The sequence below is a fragment of the Euprymna scolopes genome, chromosome 22, assembly GCF_053919585.1.
Source record: "Euprymna scolopes isolate OS-2025 chromosome 22, ASM5391958v1, whole genome shotgun sequence".
NCBI classification, from domain to species: domain Eukaryota; kingdom Metazoa; phylum Mollusca; class Cephalopoda; order Sepiida; family Sepiolidae; genus Euprymna; species Euprymna scolopes.
In genome coordinates, this window is record NC_136503.1 from 44882788 (window position 1) to 44905009 (window position 22222).

The 22222-nt window shown below is 31.8% G+C and overlaps 1 protein-coding gene across 1 annotated transcript in view; it reads left to right on the forward strand.

Moving 5' to 3' along the window:
- The window catches only part of LOC145243392 (prolyl endopeptidase-like), a 78622-nt gene that overhangs the window by 22547 nt on the left and 33853 nt on the right, over positions 1–22222 (forward strand). Inside the window, exons 2-8 of the mRNA XM_080106231.1 lie at positions 2318–2445; positions 5125–5220; positions 9602–9770; positions 9949–10050; positions 14505–14650; positions 20966–21081; positions 21487–21536. Coding sequence (XP_079962357.1) covers positions 2318–2445; positions 5125–5220; positions 9602–9770; positions 9949–10050; positions 14505–14650; positions 20966–21081; positions 21487–21536 — 807 coding nt within the window. The remainder of the gene's footprint in view (positions 1–2317; positions 2446–5124; positions 5221–9601; positions 9771–9948; positions 10051–14504; positions 14651–20965; positions 21082–21486; positions 21537–22222) is intronic.

Below are 22222 nucleotides of genomic sequence, written 5' to 3' on the forward strand. Positions count from 1 at the left end.
TATTTTCTGTTTTGTGAATAATTAATTTCATACGAAAACTACAACCAGAGTCAGCATCAATTATTATTACTACTTTCAAGTGAACTTAAGAAAAAGAAACAGCTAAGTTGGATGATCTTTTTCAGCGCAAGAAAGAAGTTAGAGATCATCAACTGCGGCATCCAACGTCATATCAACTCCCTTCGTGAAAGCGGCTGAAACTGCATCACCTTGATGGATGTTTGAGCCTAACCATCTAAGACTGCACTTGTAACTGTGTGGACAGTATAGTCTTCGTGTTTCATCTTAACCGAGGGAGATCAGATTGTCACCAAACAAACAATGGATAATGATTTTTAAAAAAGTTAAATTTACATTGAAGTTAATCATTAGATGCATTTGAATTGGGGAGCAGATGGACAAGCTTTCTTGTGAGTCCCATCTTTTACTTCATCTGTTGGTGTAATTTCCTCTTAAGAAAATATTGAAATATATATACACTTACACTTCACACCAAAATAACTTGTTCAATTACTAAGAAAGGCGTAACTATCATTATACTTATTTTGAAATGGTGATAGGCAGAAGAATAAAACCCCAAAGACAGGAAGGAAATTCTATCTGAAAAATCCCTTTTTACAAGCTAAAAACAAAGCTACTTTCATTAATTTGCAGAAATCCTATATCCCTGAACTGGTTTGTTGTGTGCAATGTATCCAAGAGGGTGGAGTGGTTAAAGCTGTTTCTGAAATATGCGGATACGATTTACTGTATTTTTATAGACTTTATGCATCCTTGTATCAAACATTAAAGTCTTCCTGTATGAACACGACTTTAGAAAATGTATTTTTCTACAGAAGCATTGTGTATGTATCTATATAATACCAAACCTGAAAATCTTTTTTGTTTGCTTATTGAATGTTTTAGATAAGAAGGGAGAATGAAATGTAGTAAAAATAAAATGTATTAACCATTAGGTCCCACTGTCTTATAAATAGGATACCAAATAATTTCTTTTTAAAATCAATATAATATTTAATAGTAGTGCTAACTGCATAATTGCTCTGAAGAAAAGATAAAATTCATCTATATTCATCCACTTTTTCTCCAAGAGTTGTTGGAACTCTTAAGTCTTGTGAAATTTGCTAAAATTCTATCTATTCAATCATATATGAACTTATATAAAAAGGTTTTGTTACTAAATTATTGCCAAAAGTGCAATGTAACTCTATGTAAACTGCTTTGCACCTTACCATAATGTATAAATTTTATCTTAAACGTATACCCTTTTGATTTCTAAAATATATTGCATGTACCCAATGTTCTATTTATAGGAGTTAATATTTCGCTTTCTCAATAGAATAATTTTTTCCTTTCAATTTGTGTATTAAAACTCATTTTTTGTCCTTACAATAGTAAAAAAAAAATGTAGATTCTCATATACATAGATACATCCTCTGTATCCACTATAGTTTGTCCCGAACGGTATGATTCACACACTCTGCATGAATCACTCTCTCCAAAAATCTCTCCTTACCAGACGTCTTTGCTGGTTCAGCCACACCCTTCGTTGACACTCTAGTAACTTAATCTTGTGAAGTAATTGACCCAGCTCCACCACCAGATTAAAAGAAACATTGCAGTGGTCAACTCAAAACCTGACTCGGGACAATGAAGCAGGATGCTGAACTGATTCTGGACCCCCATCTTTACAGGGTCCATCATTGGAGCTGCGAATGGCTTGCACTTCTAGCAGAAGCAGCCTTGAAGCCTCGTGCCTATGTTCAGAACATAGTGAACTTGTTGGAAAGAGCTGGCCCAACTGAACCCAGGTGAATGCCACAACCATGACACTTAATAAGTTAAAATAAAAAAAATTTCATAGTTTTAGGAGTTCACTGTTCAGGCAGTATATTTTGCATGCAAGTATTTTATCTTGACTCGCACCAAAACAAAGTTTAGTATCATAGATTAAATCAAGATCAAAGGCAATAAATGTTTATCAATGGAATACGTACCAAAACAAAAAAATGTTTTAAATAATAATTATACAATTTCTTCAAATCTAATACATGTTCCATAAACTATTAAGTAAATGTATTTTTTAAATATCTATTTGGCTTTTAGAATTGATTCAACGCACTGAATATATACATTACCGTACAATGTATCAACATTGACCTATGAGGTCATGTGTCATAAGGTTATTATGTACAGGTCATATGGTTTTTATATAATCTTAAAATGATTATGGTTATTTGTTGAATGAAAAAAAATCAGTTTCAAATCTTATAAAGATTAATTTGCTAGAATTTTGTAACATTGTAAATATCTTTAGGTTGCAGACCCATATCGATGGTTGGAAGATCCCGATAGTGAAGAGACAAAGGAATTTGTTGATTCCCAAAATGCTGTTAGTGGTCCATTCATCGAAGAATGTGAATATCGCCAGAAGATTAAAGACAGGTAATAACTTTTTTTCTTTTACTATATTGCATTGTCTATTTCCTTGATTGTAGTAAACTTTTTTTAAGGAGTCTTTGGAATGGTTTAGATTTAATTAGGACAACAAATTTAGTTTTCAGTCCACAAGGATTCATTTTTATAAAAGTTGAATTTGTGTAACCTATTTTTATATTACAACTGAAAAATGCAAGCATGAAAAGTAATCTGGTTAAGCTTAAACATGGGAAAGAAAAGAACAAGATATTCTAGTAAAACATAATTTATAACTTAAAATATTGCAGCATTAAGAATTGATTATATAATGTTAAATTGAATTTAAAAATAAAATTCTAAATGCTGCAATATTTTAAGTTATGAATTTATTATATTTTTTACTAGAATATCTTGTCCTTTTCTTTTCCATGTTTAAGCTTAACCATATTTTCATGCTCGCATTTTTCTATTGTAATCCATGATTTTTCCAAGCTACTAGTAAATTCACTTGTTCTTTGTTTAATTTCATTCTTATTTTTTGCCCCCATAAACATAACATACATATAAATAACAATATACGGCACTTGTTTGCTTACAATAAAATCTCCCCCCATTATCTCCCTTTCATTCTCTCTTTTTTACTTGTTACTCTCTTTTTGTGAGAGCAGTGAATTGGTAGCAACAGTAGTCGCTGAAGCAACATGGTTGCTATGGAAACTAGTCATAAAAAATGTTGCTCACCCCCTTACGTTTTTTTATGATTTTGAATGGCAGTAAATTCATAACTTTTGTTTTACTAAATGAAAATTAAAATTTTTTTTTTTTTTTTTTTTCACAATATAGCTGAGAAGGTGATCTTTAAACTGTAATAATTGTTTGAAATTTGGTAAAATGATGAGTGAGCAGTGAAGCTTTAAAGCAGTTCTAAATGACTAAGCCTGCCACTTAACCATATCATTCAAACATGGGGATGTTTGAATGATAGTATTGTAGAAAGTAGTGCACAAATTAATAAAAAAAAAGAAAAAGTTTTCTTAATTCAATCAAACTGTAACAGCTACCATGCAAGTCTATTTGAGAATTGAACTCAGACCGGACTACTTACAAATGAGGATCTTTCTTTTTATTAACTGTGCAACAACAAAAGTTTACTTAAGCAAATAAACACTGCTTTGCATTAGCAAATTTTCAGTATTACAAAAAGGAATTTTCCTTCAAGTATCAGAGTGAAAATTTTCCCACATTAGGAAATTTTGAATGCCAACGAGACATCATCCTGAAGCATCTTCAGTCTCTCTATACAACCTGGCATGAGAATATTTCTCCTCGCAAGTAAATCCTGATCAAATATTCTAAATAACAGTATCCGAACCCCAAATGATATTCTTTTTGACATTGTTGTAAACTGGCTGTTGCACCTTCTCTTAGTGATGTTACTTCAAGTAACAGTACTTAGCTGGATACTCCACCAGACTAGAATTCTTCTTCTCCTGAAATCTGGCAAGACCAATAAAAGAGCACAACAAAGATGAACTATAACATAATTAAGTTTCCACTTGACGAAAGGAAAAGTTAGTCATACTATTTAGAATCTTCGGACTACTGTTCTCATCTTGAGCGTCATTTTCACGTTTCAGTCGATGTAATCTCTGACCTTCTTCAGGTGAATCTTGCCGAGCTCTGTAATCTGGGCGGAATTTCGAACAGAATCCTTTATTTACTTCAGGGAGGTAGCATGCTCTCATTCTGTCAGCCATGATTGGATAGAGGCCCTAAGTAATTCGCAATTGTATTTTTTTTGGTCACCCACATTGAGGATTGAACCTTCAACCTTCAGGAACATAGCACTTTATAATTGATTTTTTTTTTTTCCAAGTACTCGAACTACTGTATCACGGGTCCTTGCGGTCCAGATTCCTGAGTTCGACAAGATACACCTGAACAAGTTTGGAGGTTACATTGACCAAAACATTGTGAAAATGATTCTCAAGATGAGAACAGTAGTCCGAAGATTCCAAGTAATACGAATAATCAACCCCAATCTCAAAAATTCAGAAAGGAAAATTATTGTTCTTCATTTTACTAACTCCTCATTTGAAGAGTAGAGGTAGAATCTTGATTGATTGGAGATATAAAGAACTTGAAATATAGTAATTCTTTTTCTCAAATAACTGGATTCTGCATGAAATAACCTAAAAAAAAAAAAAGGTTGATATGCCATAAAATAAAACAACCAAACAATAATTTGATTAACCTTTACTCTTAAAAGATGTTCATGTAAAATGTCTACAATGAAGCTTTCCAAATAACTTAAGCCTTTTAATCCTACCCTTTCATAACCCTGTCCCATTCGTTAACCTTTTGTATTGTTTATGAACTATGCATGCAAACAACAAAACTATTATTAGAACATATTTTTAAAATGTCAGACTTTCGAACGTTTTCTTTTTTTTTTTTTTTTTTTTTTTTTTTTTTTTACATTTGGTGTGAATTTTTAACATTGTATGTTATAAAATTTAAATGTTGCAAATTATATTTCCAGTTCAAATCCATGGTCAATATCTTATGAGTTTCCACTGTGTGCGACAGCTATCAATATACGATCAAATGTGAATTTTATAAAGTTGAAACAAAAATGGCCTTTTTAATTTTTCAAATATTAATGTAGATGTTTTTTTATTTTTATTTATTTTTTTTTTTAAATAGCTTAACTGAGAAGTGGAATTTTGCTAAGTATAGTTCCCCAGCGGAGCATGGCGGACATTACTATTATTACCATAACAGTGGATTACAAAACCAGAGGTAAGTAAAATGTAAAGTGGTAAGAGAGAGAGCGAGAGACCAACTCATGAGATGAAATGAGTAACGAAACAAAATGCTTTAGACCGTTAGTATTTTCATGAGATTTTTAACGATCGTGATTCAAATTCTTGATTTAAATAAATCAAGGGAGATGGCAGTGATGAAGTGGATACCAAATGTAGCCTGACAGCCTGTATGTGCCAAGTTCGAATCCAGTCAGATTCCTAACATCGTTTTCACTTTTAGATGTTGGCAACCTTCATGAAAGTATCTGATTCTTGTGGGTGTGTATGAGAACCTATACCAACAACAGAATCGAGTTTATCCAAAACCTTGTTTCATGCTGATTCATACAACTAATTCAATCTGGCATCCTATAAGTATTATTAGTATTCTAATCTTAGCACAACCTCCTGACACATCCAACATCATTAGTACTCTTCATATTAAATTTAGTTTTGTATTTTGATTCTTCAGACTACTGTTCTCATCTTGAGTGTTTTTTCACAATGTCCTGGTCGATGTAATCTCCAACCTTCTTCAGGTGTATCTTGCTGAACTTGTCAATCTTTCTGTGGAATTTTGGAATGTGTATGGAATTTTGAACTGAACCTTTTATTTAAACTAAGTTTAAGTTTATTATTCTGTCAAATATCTTTTGACGGATCTAAGGGTTTATTATTATTACTAGTAGGCCACCCAGCATTGCCTGGTTGTAAAATGTGCATAAATATTTCATTTTAATTCTTGCACATTTTATATTATTATAGAGCAAATTCTCTATTGATTATTATTCAGTATATAGTAATGATTTCAGAAGTTATTAAAAAAAAAACTAAAAAAAACTTGGGTGCCATCCACTAGAATTGAAACCAAAAGACTTGGCCGTTATTTATCTCTCCAACATTGTTGTCATCTGAGCTACTGACAGACGGTTCTGAAAGGTTAAAAATTAAGTGACTTTGAGCTATAAATGTTTAATTTTGCACATGCGTAAAAATAACAGCAGGGTATTACTGCCAAGGTCAACTTTTTTTTTTTTTTTTTTTTTTTTTTTTTTTTAGGCTAAAAACAAAATCGAAATTGTTCCACAAGTCCAAATCCCCTATATATCAAGTTTTAGTCTGTATATTAAAAATTCAGAAAGGAGTTTGGTAGAAACTTTCCACACACACAGGCAAGATCACTTTTCTCTATGTGTGTGTGTATACACACGCACACAATGTTTGTGCTAGAACTTATACACCCAATATGCTATGCAATAATGGTCAATGTAGAAACTATGCAGAAATAGAACCGGGTGTAATAGTTTAATGAAATCAATCCATAATAATAATAAATAATAAAAACATAAAAAAATAATTTAAAAAAAAACATAAAAATTAATAAACTTCGGTTTTCCAAAGAATATACAAATTAATCTTTATTTAGTAGCTCGCATATCCACGGCTGAGTATATTAAGTATGCTTTAATAATTTTTAAATAGAAAAAGTAGGCTGTTAATATCAATGTGGGTGCGACGAAAACTTCAACTTTATATATAGATTAGTAATAGTAACAGTAATATTTTTAATGCTGTATCATTAAGTAGTAATAATTTTCATCTGCAGTGTTCCTCATACCATATTTCAAATTCTCTCCAATAGATTTGGAGATTATAAATGTCTAAGAGAGGGAATATTATAACATTTGGCTCCTTTATAGTCGCATGATATTCCAAGAGTATCTCATGGAAATGCCAAATTGAGAATTTTGATAAATAATTTTGAATCATAAGTATTTTTTTATTATTATTATTATTATTATCCTGCTCTTTTAAGAATCACAAATTTAGTGCAATTCTAATTAATTTGAAATCTTATTTACATTTTTATCTCTTTGCCAATGCTGCATGATACATCATCTTTGTCACATCTGGGGAGGAGCTGTTAGGAGTAATGTTTCTTGCCTTGACAGGGTATAAAACCATCTTCAAAATCTAGTGGGCAAGAACCTTTTTGTCTCCCTACTTCTATTCTCACAGAACAGACTTTGTGTTGCTCTATCTTTAGTTTCATGGTAAATGCTCGACTGAGCTTCGATCTATAGTCTCTCCTCCTATAAAATATTTACACAAAAAACACTCGTTTAGCTACAAAAACTGTGAACAACTCCCACACTCTTTGTCTAAAACTAAACGAAAATTCCATAAGCAAAATTTATTTCCTAGAACTACCTGTCTGCGGAACAAAATACTGTGGGTCTGCTTCCCAGCTGACTGTAACATGGTTGTTTTCAAGCTTGATGTAAATAAGTTTGTGTTGAATCATCCTCTTATGTAATTAAACCCTACCCAAGTTCCACCATTACTGATTATCATGGTGTTGTCTCACCATCTACCTAACACTCGTTAACCCTTATCCTCACTCTCATAAGTGGTGACCCCCCCCCCTCCCCCCAATAATAAATAAAAATAAAAATCGACGAATGACTGTACAAAAATGCTAGTTTGGATTGTTTGAAAATTTTGTATTTGTTAGTTACAAAAACTATCTTTTGCTAAGTTGACAAATATTGGATACTAGATGTCCAGCCCGGCTTTGCTTGGGCCCTATGTACTGTTCATAACTTTATGTGTGTGTGTATATATATATATATATATATATATATATATATATGTTTCTTATGTCCAGATAACCTACATCTAAAATTTCAAGTGTTTGGACCCAAAATTGGAGGAGAATTTTGGTAGTCTGCAAAGATTAACTTTTTCAACTTTGACCTCTTGGCAGCCAAATTTTCATCCAAAAACTGATTAAAAAGCTTGCTGCATGTCTAAATACCCTTTATGTAAAATTTCAACTGTTTAGATACAAAATTGGCTGAATAGTTTGCTAGAGACTGCAATGGTCAAATCTTTTGAATTTTGGCCTCTTGGCAGCCAAATTTGGGCCCAAAACCCGATTAAAAAGCTTGCCCTATGTCCAAATACACTTTATGTAAAATTTCAAATGTTTAGACCAAAAATTGGCTGAGTAATTTGGTAGAGACCGCAGAGGTAAAAATTTTTTTAACTTTGACTTCAATTTTGACCCCCTTAACATTTATTGTTTTGGGCTCAAATCAAATTAAAAAGTTTGATCCGTGTCCATGTAACCTACATCTAAAATTTCAAGTGTTTAGACCCAAAATTGGCGGAGGAGTTTGGTAGAGTTTTCAAAAATCAAATCATCGAACTTTAACCACTTGCCAGCCAAACTTCTGGCCGAAAACCGATTAAAAAGATTTTCCCAAATCTCAATACCCCTTATGTCAAATCTCGAGCCTATAGACTGAAAATTGACAGAGTAATTTGGTAAGGTAATGTACAGACACACAGACAATTTCACTTTTATAGATATAGATTTTTTTTTTTTTTTTTGTACTATTTTGAGTGCACATACAAGAGTCAATAAATTGTAAAAATGACAATGAAGAAATGGTTGAATTTACATATATGTACACATTTATTCTAATAACAAGCATAAGAGAAATCTATGTTGTTGCCTCCATTCAGTCTTGAAAGACAATGGATACCATATGTAAGGGTAGCTGCACAATCCTCAACCACACCTCTCCTGAATCTGCACCATTTGAGTCCAGTCGCAAGGAGAAGTCCAGGACAACTAGTGATAATGCTGAGATAAGCGGAGATCACATACAGAACCTGGAATTCCCAAATGGTTATCCAATTTAGTACTAACCAGACACAATGTTGCTTAACTTTGGTGATCTAATGGGAGCTGGTGAGTCGATGTCATTATACCATATAGGGGATGTATGTAACATGAGACTCCAAATAATTCAGAAAGAGGGTAGAGAAATTAGATACTTTTTTTCATCAAAGAATGACTTCCTGTATCCTTCCTTGGTGATTTTCTCTTAATTTTTACTTAGCTGAAACTGATTAGAGTTGTTTAGGAAAGAAATTATTTTTGTGCTGCCCTCATTGCGTGTGTATACACACATACACACGGATGATCTTTTTTTTTTTTTTCTGACATTGACTTACATACTAGATAAATGTGATTTACATTTTGCCGCTATGTTCTAGTACTCAATGGTGTCAACTAGAAAAAAAGGAATCTGAAACAATTTTGATAAGATGACAATAGATTCAGCATGCATCTGATGGTTTTGAAGTCCAGTTAGGAAGGAGAATGATGTCAAATTATCTATTTTCTATGCGTGTAATTTATTTGATTACTGGCATGGGAGAATGCATTCTCTTGTTGGTCAATATAATCAAAAAGATAATTTGGATATGATCTAAGGGAAGTCACTCTGAATAATTCTTAAATGAACAGCCTTTTCTTTTTAATTACATTTTGTAAATATATTTGTTTTTATTCCTTTCTCTAGTGTTATGTATGTCCAAGATAGCCTCGATAGTGAGGCACGTGTATTTCTGGATCCAAACAAACTGTCTGAGGATGGAACTTTAGCCATCAGTGGTACAGCTTTCTCTGAGGATGGATCTTACTTTGCTTATGGCCTTAGCCAAAGTGGATCTGATTGGATAACAATAAAGGTACGTCAGGCTCTTTTATTTTGTTTTTCAATTTTTCAAAATCATAATATTTGCATTAGAAATAGAATCTCAAATATTTAATTTCTACTGTTGCTATTTTATAGCTAAGTTGTAAATTCTTTGATTATAAGCTACAAATGAATTTATCTTTTGAATTTTGTTTCATTTCTTTTTAAAGTTTAAAGAATGTCCATCTGGTAAAGACCTTCCTGACACTTTGGAACACGTCAAGTTCTCAAGTATGGCATGGACTCATGATAACAAAGGCATGTTCTATAATGTAAGTATGAGTACACTTTACATATGATTTGGAATGTTATTACATTTTGCTTACAAAAACAATTCAATTTGCTATTGCATAATGTTTATAGACAACTATTGTCAATTATTTTCATCTTGTTATTGAATAATTTATATATTAGTAGGACCTATAGAAATTCCATGGTGCTTTCTACATCCATCTGTATAATTTACTGTTTATAATAATGATATTCTTTTTTTAAATAATAGTTTATCAGGGTCCATGCTATTAAAAAAAAATTGACTTTCTTTTGCAAAAATAATTGCCATGATCAGCTAAATATTCTTTAAATAAATAAAATGAATGTTTCTTCTATATTTATTTGAAATTGAAGGAATTTAATTCTTTTTTAAAACTAATATTCTATCTTATCGTAAAAATAGTTGTCATTGTCAGTTAAACATTTTTCAAATTAAAATGTATTTAAAATTGTACTGTTTTAGTTGGTGGGATTTCATGATTTAATTTTGGAATGATTCATTTTAAAATGGGTAAAATCACAGGCTTTTGATCTTGGTGATATCAGTTTAATCTTCAATAGCCATATTTGCTCATCAGACAATCTCATTTTAAAATGTATGAAAGATGTCCATGTGGCTTAGTGTATTATTATATAAGGTGGATAGGACCTCTACTCAATGACTATTGCTAAAATAGAAATAGGAAGACACATAGTTTGATGTAGAAATCTGAAAATACGAATCTCAAGGCAATAAAATATGTTAAGATGTGTGCTATTTCCGAAGATATGTTAAGATGTGTGCTATTTCCGAAGATATGTTAAGATGTGTGCTATTTCCGAAGATATGTTAAGATGTGTGCTATTTCCGAAGATATGTTAAGATGTGTGCTATTTCCGAAGATATGTTAAGATGTGTGCTATTTCCGAAGATGTGTTAAGATGTGTGCTATTTCCGAAGATGTGTTAAGATGTGTGCTATTTCCGAAGATGTGTTAAGATGTGTGCTATTTCCGAAGATGTGTTAAGATGTGTGCTATTTCCGAAGATGTGTTAAGATGTGTGCTATTTCCGAAGATGTGTTAAGATGTGTGCTATTTCCGAAGATGTGTTAAGATGTGTGCTATTTCCGAAGATGTGTTAAGATGTGTGCTATTTCCGAAGATGTGTTAAGATGTGTGCTATTTCCGAAGATGTGTTAAGATGTGTGCTATTTCCGAAGATGTGTTAAGATGTGTGCTATTTCCGAAGATGTGTTAAGATGTGTGCTATTTCCGAAGATGTGTTAAGATGTGTGCTATTTCCAAAGCTAGATATAGTAAAATTATAGCACATTTTATTGCAATTTTTTCATGATCTACTTTAGTAAATTTTGTTTTCTTCTATTTATAAAGTGGATACAAAATTAATGTGACACTCTACCTATAAATATATCTAACTGTTCACTACTGGTCTCAATTCAATCTATAAATGATCCCGATAATTTCAGATTTGTTGGTATGTAACTTAGTATCTGCAATATACAATGAATGTGGGGGGGAAAAATAGACTAATAACTGAAGTATTTTATACATATATAAACAATAGAAAAATGCAAGCATGAAAAGTAATATGGTTAAGCTTAAATCTGGAAAAGTAAAGGACTAGTTGTTAAAACTGGAAAAGAAAAAGACAAGATATTCTAGTAAAAAATATAATAAATTTATAACTTAAAATATTGCAGCATTAAGAATTGATTATATAATGTTATAAATTGAATTTAAAAAAAGAAAAAAATTCTTAATGCTGCAATATTTTAAGTAACTGCCAGCTAGTGTATACATACATATGAGCAGGCTGCCCTGCATTGCCCAGTCATAAAATATGCTTAAATATGATATTTTGATTAATGCAGATTTCGTATTTATATTATACTAGCGGGGGTACCCGGCATTACCCGGGTGTTTGGAGGTGTGTGTGCTCTTAAATTAAAAAAAAAAAAAAAAAAAAAAAAAAGTTTTGGTAGGTAAGTTAGGATCAAACTCGAAGCCCTGAGGCGAAGTTGGAAAAAAACGTGAGACGTTAACCGCTCGGCCAGCAAGAAAGAGTAAGTGAAAGACGTTTGAATTTATTTAAGTAGAATTGACAGGTGCCCGCTTAATGAGGTCAAATAGAAGTCGCGGAGTTAGGATTTACATAAGCAATGGTTATTCAGTAGTTAACATTTTCTGCGGGACAGTTTTTAATGAGGTGAAAACCCAACTTTGGGGCGGAAAAGCAGCTCCTCCGTTTATTAGAGGAGTGTTGGCCAAATGAAAGCAATCGTCTGATACGACGGTGAAAAGCTGACATTGACCAAACGTTTACATCGCTTTCTGGAGACCACCCGGCCAATTTAAATCCAGTTTCGATTTTTTTTATACCGAATAGCGAAAGAAACATGCGGCTATCTAAAAATCTGGAAAATAAAAAAATAGTTTAAAAGTTGAACAAATTAGACGCGCGACCCCCCGTTAAGTCGTACATATTATCATCTAGACAGCATATAAAAAGTTTTAAGAACGAGTGAGCCAACCGAGCGCTCTCCTGAAAAGCCTTTTGTGAACATACAGAAAAAGTGCACACACATACACACACACACATTTTCGCTTTTATATTTATAGATTGGACCAAAAATATAGTAATGATTTAATAGGTTAAAAAAAATGACTTGTGCACCACCACTGAGAATCGAAACCAAAACGTTTAGTTTACGATTTACTTTTTCCTTTGATGTTAATGCCTGAGCTACGAAGACATGTTTGCTGCAAGGCTAAAAATTAAAACCTGAACCAATAGCTATTACGTTACGCATGCATATTCGTAATGTTGTCATTCGATCTTCATCTAGAAAATTCCATTTATTTTTTTATTTTTATTTTTTTTTTTTAGTTTTCACACTTTTGCACCGATTTTTCCCAGGTTAAAACCAAATGTAAAGTTTCGCATGGGTTCAAATAACCTATATATTAAGTTTCATGTCTGTAGACCAAAAACTGACAGTTTGGTAGGCAAAGTTTTTTAAACAAATATATATAAGCATACCTAAATATATATAGTTTTGTGTTTACTATAGCCTTTTTATGTAAATATTACACAAGTATAAATCATGTAGAGTATCTGCATGAATATAATTACGTTATAGTTAACTAAAGATGAAAAGACATAAGAAAACCAAAATAACTAACAGGGAATTAATTAAAATGATATGCAAATTAGCTAGATCTTTTGCAGAGGAATACTTCTCATATATAACAAAGTTGTATTTTCTTTTTGAATAAATAGAAAAAAGGGGCTTTTAATATGAATATCAGTACACAAAAAAATCCCCACTTTATAGAAGTGTGTGTATATATATATATATATATATATATATATATATATATAAAATGCTCTTACAAACATAATTAAACATTATTTATTTCTTCCTGCACTTATATATATCTACTGATAGCAATCAAGTACATCAACCCTGAGATTCAAAATTCAGATGCCAGTTGTTACCAACTATGATCTTTTATAATCTAAGTTAACAAATCTGCTGTTGGGAATGGAATAAATATCATTTTTAAATTAATTTATAGCACTTGTGCAGTTTATGGACCATGATGAAATAACATTATTTCGAATATTCTTTTGCGGATGCCAAAACAGGGATGTGGCTCAGTGTGTAGACTGCACAGAATCTACAACTAGCAGAAGAGTTTCAATGCACTATGAAGGCTGATCAAGTGTGATAGAGGACAGAGCAATATGAGTCAAGAGGATCCACAACATTTCATATGTAGATTATATGCCTCATAATTATCATCTAGTAATGGTAGTCTATAAATACATGTGTATGAGTGTTGTGTGTGTATATATATATATATATATATATATATATATATAATCAGAACTTTTGGGGAAGCTGTGTTGGAATTAGAAAGTTTTATGCCTTTTTTGTCTGATTTTGTTTAAAACTTAATTTTTTATTGCTGCTACTGATGATAAAATGATAAATATTCATTTAATCAATAAAACTAAAATATAGATCTATCCCCAAAAGTATATTTTTACATTTATGAAAATATATACACCTATATGTTCTTATGGTAACCTGAAAATAACAAAAACAACCCTATAGCCAAATATTTAGAGATTTTAAAAGAATTGGTATTTTTATTGAAATCTGTAATTATATTGGAATCGAGAGGAAAAAAATTGTTGGAATTGTCAAATTACTAATATACATATCTGTTGAAATGAAAATTGTCAACATTTTATAATTCCAGTACCGTATTAAGTTAAACAAACTTATCTTTTTAAAATCTAAAATGTTTTTCACATTAATTTATGAAAATGTTTAAACTAAACTTAAAAAACAAATATTTATGTTTGTTGATTTTAGTGTTTACAATTTCTTATATAGAAATCATTTTTGATTTTTCTTATTTTTCAAATTTATTTTCTAAAGAGATACCCAGTTGATGATAAGTCCAAGTCTGATGGAACTGAAACAACCAGCAACTATTACCACAGGTTGTATTATCATGTATTGGGAACCAACCAATCGGAAGATGTTCTTGCTGTTGAATTTTCTAATGAACCAAAATGGATAATGTAAGGAAGTAAAAAGTTTTTATCTAATTACAAAAAATAATCTAGGTTATAAAAAAAAAAAAAATTTTTTATTCAAAATCTCACCCCCGATATTGAAACAAAAATAAAGAAAAAATCTGTATAATGTACATACCCATGATGAAATAAAAATATCAAATTCCAAAAATTACGTAAATTGATCAAGTAGTTATATTTTTATAAAGAAAATAATCAATTAATGGAGTCCATTACAATATAAATCTTGCAAGTTTGAATTAAGTTATCTCTCTTCATTTTTGTTTGATTTTAGATTTTTTTCAAAATGGTGGACAAGACAGCCACTTTTGTTACTCATATAATTTATTGAATTATGCATGCTGCATAATTCAAATTAGTTATGCATATTTCAAAAACATCCCTTCCTGTGTCTTCTTTTTTACTGTATTTTTCTAAAGTAATTTTATACATCAATTACTTTGTACTTTGAATACAATATGATTTTTTTGTAACCTGCCTTCTTGCTCTGTTCAATTTTTTTATTCAGGGAGACATCTGTGGCAAACGGTAAATCTACACCCCATTTTTCTTTGCCTTCGTCCAACAACAATGCTAACCAGATTTATCAAACTTTGTATATGGTGTCTACTGTGGCAGTTGCTGCTGGTTATAGTAATTCTTCTAACCCATTTTATGGTGCCTCTGCTCCACCTGCCTATAGTAACTACTATAGTCCAAACTTTTATGGTCTCTCCTATTCCCCTTCTAAATCATCTACGAACTTTATGGAAAAGGCTGACCCCCTTCAAAAGCAAACCGTAATCAAACTAAATCTCAAAGAGAAAACAACAAAGAAACAAAAACATCAAACCCAGAAAAATGGTGGATCAAAGTATGTTGCTTCCCAAAGTTGTAAACTTAGTTTGACTGATAACAAAAATTCCTACAATGAAAATTATGGTCAGTATGGATATTATAACAACGGCTATTACAATTACTCACCAAATCCTACACGTGATTCTGGATCCTATGGCTATTCAAACTATTCTTATTGGCAACAATATGAGAGTTGTGTGAATGGATCAAGTAATTTATATTATCCTTCCTATGGGACACCAAACCAGTATTACAATGTTGGTGCTTGCTCTTATGGATCAGGAAGTTTTGGTACATCATCCACAGTTGCAAACCTACCCCAGACTGCAACGCCACCTATTCAGAAAGATGCTCGGAATGATTTGTGCTCATCACCTACAACTTTATTGCCTTCAGTTTATCAATCAAAACCGGTGTTCCCTCCAGTTGAATCGGAAAAATATTCAACTTGCTCAGTCTTAACTCAAACTGAGTCTGTTTCAGACAAATCACAAACAAAGTCTCATTCAGATTTGTCTTTTGGTACATCTGTTACGAACACATCTCCTCTAACTTGCTCGACAGCTGAATCTAGTTTGTACTCATCTTGTTCAACATCACCTGTATCATACTCATATCATTCATCTAAACATGTAACTGAGCCTGCATCATATACATCTCATCAGATTTGCCCTGTAGCTGAATCAGTGTCATATCCATCATATCCTATAGGTATGCCATCATCATACGCACCTGTGACCAAACAAGCATCTTACCCACCTCGTCAGCCTTGCCTCGCTCAGGAGCAGGCATCCTACCCACCTCATCAGTCATACCCCGTGCCTGAGCAGGCATCCTACCCACCTCATCAGTCTTGCCCAACGCCCGAACCAACATCTTATCTATCTTATCCTGTAGGTGAGTCATCAGCATATTCCTCTCCTGCATCTTATCCTGTAGGTGAGACTACGGCGTACCCTTTTTACCCATCAAATTATTCTACTAGTTATCCATATTATCCGTATTGGCATCAACAAAATGGTTTCTCTTACTCCTACTATTCTAACTCTCAGCTGCCACAACCTGCATGCAATCAGAATTGGTCAAGCACTTGGCCACAGAAGACGTTTTGTGATAGCCAGAATGAGGCAACTTACAAAGGAAAGTCAAAAATAGGTCCTCATTCCAAGACTGGGAAAGTTGCTTCTACGCCAGACACAATGTTTGTTCCAAATTACAGGTGCTGTTTTTTTTTTTTTGTTTTTTTTCCCCCCCCCCCACCTCCAATTTTTTTAGACAGATTTCTTCCAAGATTTCCCAAATTGCAAAAAATCATACACTTCTTACCTCTGGTTTAAAATCCCAATTCAGTTGACTGTGTGCTTCTCCTGAATTTTTTTTTCCCTGTCACCATTTTGGATTATAGTTTTAGAATTAATTTCTGGCTGTACAACGTAATACATTTGCCATCAAATCCCCAAGTTTGATCAGAACCGTTTGCCCCAGAACTCCTATACAACTGTGTTGTCAATTTCCAGCTATGAATCAGCAATGTTTTTGTATTTTTATATTTTTATTCTCTTTTTCTCTTTCACCCACAAGATATTCTGCACATATTCTACTTTAGATTATTTTGATTAATATCTGATCGTATAAAATTATATGAAAGATATTCAAAATCTAAGTAAAACTAAAAATGTGTTAATTGTACGTTGGTAGAGTTTTTCAATTAACATGAAGTGTAAAATTGATAGATTTAAATGCCAAAAATATTAGTAAAGTCTCCGATATATATTATTTAATTGGAATTCATTATTGAGATGAGTATTATTTATTAATTTATTTTATTGCGGACTATTATCCTCATCTTTATTAGATATTGTTATACAACGTTTCGGCCAACTATTCCTCTGGCCTTCGTCAGGTGGTAACCATGACGGGATAGGAACTCTGAATCTCCTAACTGCATTCTCAGCAATTACTGCCATCCATAGTTGTCGTCTCACCACGTTTTTGGCCAAGTAAGCCTCTGGCTGGCTTTGGGTAGGATTGAAACTGCTATCTTCAGACAATTCTCACCTGGAACTATAGATATTCAACATCTCTATCCACTGTGCCACGGGCCTTGGAGTTCCTATCCCATCGCGGTTACCACCTGATGAAGGCCAGAGGAATAGTTGGCTGAAACGTCGTGAAACAATATCTAAGAAAGATGAAGATAATAGTCCGCAATAAAATAAATTAAAGTCCCCGTTTTTTATTTTTTTAGCAAGTTGGGGGAGGGGGTTTACATAGGTTGTAATTTGACAAGCATCTATCTTCCCTCTCCCCTTATATGAAAATCTACATTATATTTCTTAACATTGGATATTTCCTAGTAATTTATGCTAATGATCGGTTCGTTTTTGAAATATTTTTCTCGTTTCTCTATTGTTATTTAAATGCTGTGTTGTATTTATATAAATACTTATACAATAAATAGGTACTTGTCATACACTGGGATTTTGAATTAATACATTTTAGGTAAAAGTACTATTATGTGCTTACATTTTCTCAAAATTAGTAAAAGTTCCAAAATTACGAAAAATAATGGAATAGAAAAATAATTACAAAAAAATTTATCAAATTCTAGTTTTATTGTATTTGTTAATGTTTGAAAATAAAGGGGAGGTAACTGCAGTCTATGATTTTGACAAAATAATTGTGATCCGCCATTTCAAAATAGAAAATGGCGAACTGCTAATACTTTTTTTTTTTTTTTTTTTTTTTTTTTTAAGAAAAAAAAAAAATAGTTCTAGCACATCTACTTGGTCATTTAAAATTTTTTGGGGAATTTTTACTAATTTTAATGACTAGTAATTCCGTGATACATGTGACTAGACTGCTTGTGAATTTAACATTTCTTTCACACTTCCTCCTTTGGAGGAAGCCGGTTTAATCTGCCTAGAGGTACTGCTGCTAGCTGATCGGATGAATATTATAGTTTTTTTTGTTTTTTTTACTTAAGCTGCATATTTTGAAATCCTATTATACAGCACGAGCACCAATAAATATTTATAAATTAAGTTTCAATGTTAAATGGAACCACCGAACAATGCATCTAAAAATGCTAAGTTTTGAAATTCTTTTTTCAATAAATTAAATCAATGTTTTTGTCAATCTAGTAACAAAAAATCTTTGCATACATTTGGTAAAAAAAAAAAAAAAAATAGTGAATCATGGTCTGATAATATAAATAAATTATCCCAAACCTTGTTTCTTTATTATAAACCCTCTCCCTATATGGTAAAAAAAAAAAAAAAATCTAAATTAGATTAGAGGCTGCTTTCAATTTGATCCCGCTTTTTCTCTAAAAACCTTCACCTGTTTGGCACTGTATGCATTCTATAGATCAAAACACATAAATTTATTCTCATTAAAGCATTTAATTTCATTAAAGACATGTTAGAATTAGACTGTATTCATTTTTTAAAAATTTTTGGATTTCTCTTTAAGAAAATAAGAGATTTAAAAAAAAAAAAAAAAAAAATCACATCCTGTTAAGCATTTTTGAAACCCCACACTTACAGTTTTCAAATGGTGTAAATAAGATATAATTCCTCTCTCCATTTATCCTGAATACCAGCCCAGTCTAATGGTAATCAGCCGATAGTGAGAGTGAATTTTGAATATAAATGTGAATAAATGTCTCAGGTTGTCGTAGAGGATCCACTTCTCATCACATGTCACAATCCACTCGAGAAATGGATTGTTTTTGTTGCGCAGAAGGAGCGTAGAAGACCTCAAAATGACAAATTTTTTAATTATCGTTCAATTCATGCGGCACCCATTTATCCAACTTTTTTGACTTCCCTATTTGCTTTAAATGGTGAATGACTGTTGAGTGGTCGGCCTGAAGTTCAACGGAACTTCTCGTGTGGTTTTGTGAGGATTGGCTTCAATTAAGGCTTTCAAATGCTCGTTATCAACTGCAGTCGACTGGCCGTGGCTGGCTTCATCTTTTGAGGCTCTCCTCACCATTGCAAAATTTCTTGAACTACCATTGTCCCACATGTTTGTTAGTGGTTCCTGGGCCAAACGCATCATTGATATCACAAGCTGTCTTGGCAGCTTTTTGGCCTAGTTTGAACTGGAACAAGAAAATGGTGCAGATTTGAATTTTGTCCACGCTGTCAAAGCCTGCAAAAATATAAATGAAGAGATTGAGAACAGTAACGAATAATATGATTCGATAGAGAGAAAAACATGCTCCAAAATGATATATAACATGATTATATATATATATATCAATGAATTAATTCAGAAATCATATATAAAAGTAACGTGAGAAAACGATATTGTTTTTATACCAACCTAATATTTCCCCATACAAGTCAACCCTAAGTAAATATTCAAAATCACATCGTATTCGCAACCCAAATAAGATCTTCTCTGCATGCCTAACCAGCATTGGCTTTTACAAGGAATTGTACACCTTCTCCAAGTGATGTTACTTCAAATCATAGCACGAAACTGGATACTCCACCAGACCAGATGAATTCTTGTCCTGGAATCCAGGAAGACCAAGAGACCACAAGATAGACATACTGTAGTATATTTAGATAGTCAATTGGGAGAGGAAAATTATGTTCTCGACTTCTTTACTAAGCGTTTGAGATGTAAAGGAGAACTAATGGAATATTTGAATATCTATGCATCTCATATCGGGATCAAGTGTTAGCCTCTAGGAAGGGAACCTTGATTTCTGATAACTTCAACTGAAGTAAAATGAAACAAACAAAAAAAATAATTAAGACATTCTTCTTGCATAACTAAAACTAACTCTTGTTACTTTTATATTTTATTATATAGAAAGTAAGTCTTATTTTCATTTACATATGTGTAGACAAAAAAACTTTTGAGAAACAAATGTTGATTAACTCACATTTAATATTCCATTGCCTCTATTTACTTGTCTTCTCACAAGGTCAGAACTAAATAGGTCTGTTTTTAATGTGGGAAAAATCCAGCTCTCTCAAAAAAGGGGTACTCTGGATTAGTACAGAAATAAAAATTGCTTCTAGAAAGACTTCTCATTTCCTGAAAGAATTTAAAGAAAAAAAGTGAAACCCAGCATCAGAACAGATACTTTGCTTCTGGTTAAAAGTAGTTCATTGTCACTGCGGTTTTAATATTATTAGACTGGGCTTGTGTTCAGGAGAGCTGTAGAAGATAAACTATTGGCCCATTCTATAAGTTAAAAATCATGTCTGATTTTCATAAATGCTTGTAAGGATATTTCGAACTTTTTTTTTTATTTTATAAAAAATTTGTAAAAATAAATATTTTAGAATGAAACTAATGAAGTAATATTAGAGTATATTATTATTATTATTATTTTTTTTTTTAATGGAAAATAATATTGAGATTGTGAAATTATAAATTGTTTTGAAAATTTATCTTCCTTACATATTTTAGATTAAAAAAAAATGTTTTTATTTGCAGAGGTGCCGAAGTTAGTGACTGCGGTAAATACTTACTCCTTTCTCTTAATGAGGGATGTGATCCAGTGAACCGTCTCTTTTATGTTGAGCTCGATAAACTATCTGATGGCATTAAAGGTAAATAACTTTGAATCAAATCCTAGAATTAGGAAAATTCACCTGTTTAATTTTTTTTTTTTTTTTTTTTTTTTTTTTAAATATAAACCCAAATAAGTAAATGTATGTTTTTTTTTTTCTTCTCTAAACTAATAAAATTCTGAGATAATTTTACTTGTATGTTTGTGCATATTTCTTGTGTAGTTTTTTTTTTTTATCACACATTGAATTAAATTTTATTTACTATTTAAAAATAGAAATATGTATTCAGTATAACATAAATGTGGGGATCTCAATTATTTACATTTTTTTTTATTTTCAATCTATAAAGGCGTGAAAATATTGATCTGTTTACATTTGTAATTGTTACTCTTTATCAATTTTTATTTCATTTTTTATTTTTTTAATTTTTTTTTTCTATTGTAGGAATCTTACCTTACACGATTCTTGTGGACAACTTTGATGCTCAGTACGAGGTAAATATTTTTCATGCACATTATATAAATTATTAACTTCATGTTCCGACTCGCAGGGAATGAATATAAATGCATAATTATGTTGATACGCCAGTTCTAATTAGATTTACCAAAGTTAAGCAATGTTGAGTCTGGTCAGTATTTGGACGATCATTTAGGAGGACAATGAGACCTCTCTGCAAAAATGTCAAAATCGACTCTCTCAACCAGGATATGAATGTAACTGGGGACTGCTTGTGAATTTAATATTCCCTAGAAACTTTCTCCTTCAGAGGAAGTCAGCTCAAATCACCAGGATCAAATTGCTGCACTAGGACAGAAATGAGGACCCCTGTGTACTCCCGCTTGTAGGCCTTGATCCCATACTGGCATATTTTTTTAAGTATAATTTTCATTATACATCAAGTAAAATGTATCAACATTTTACTCAGTTCTGTTTCAACTTGATATTTAAATTATTTATTTAAAAAGAAAAAATTGGATTTTGACTTATAATTTTCAAATCTTAATGCATTCAAATGGTGGAAACGTTTTCACTACTGACTCACACTTGCATATTAGGACCAAAATACCAAGAACTCGTGTACAACATGAAAAGAATCTGGAATCTTAGGAAGATCTTCATCATTCGAGTAATTATAGGAACACCAAAAACTGCCTGGCAAATATACTCTATGAACAAAGTG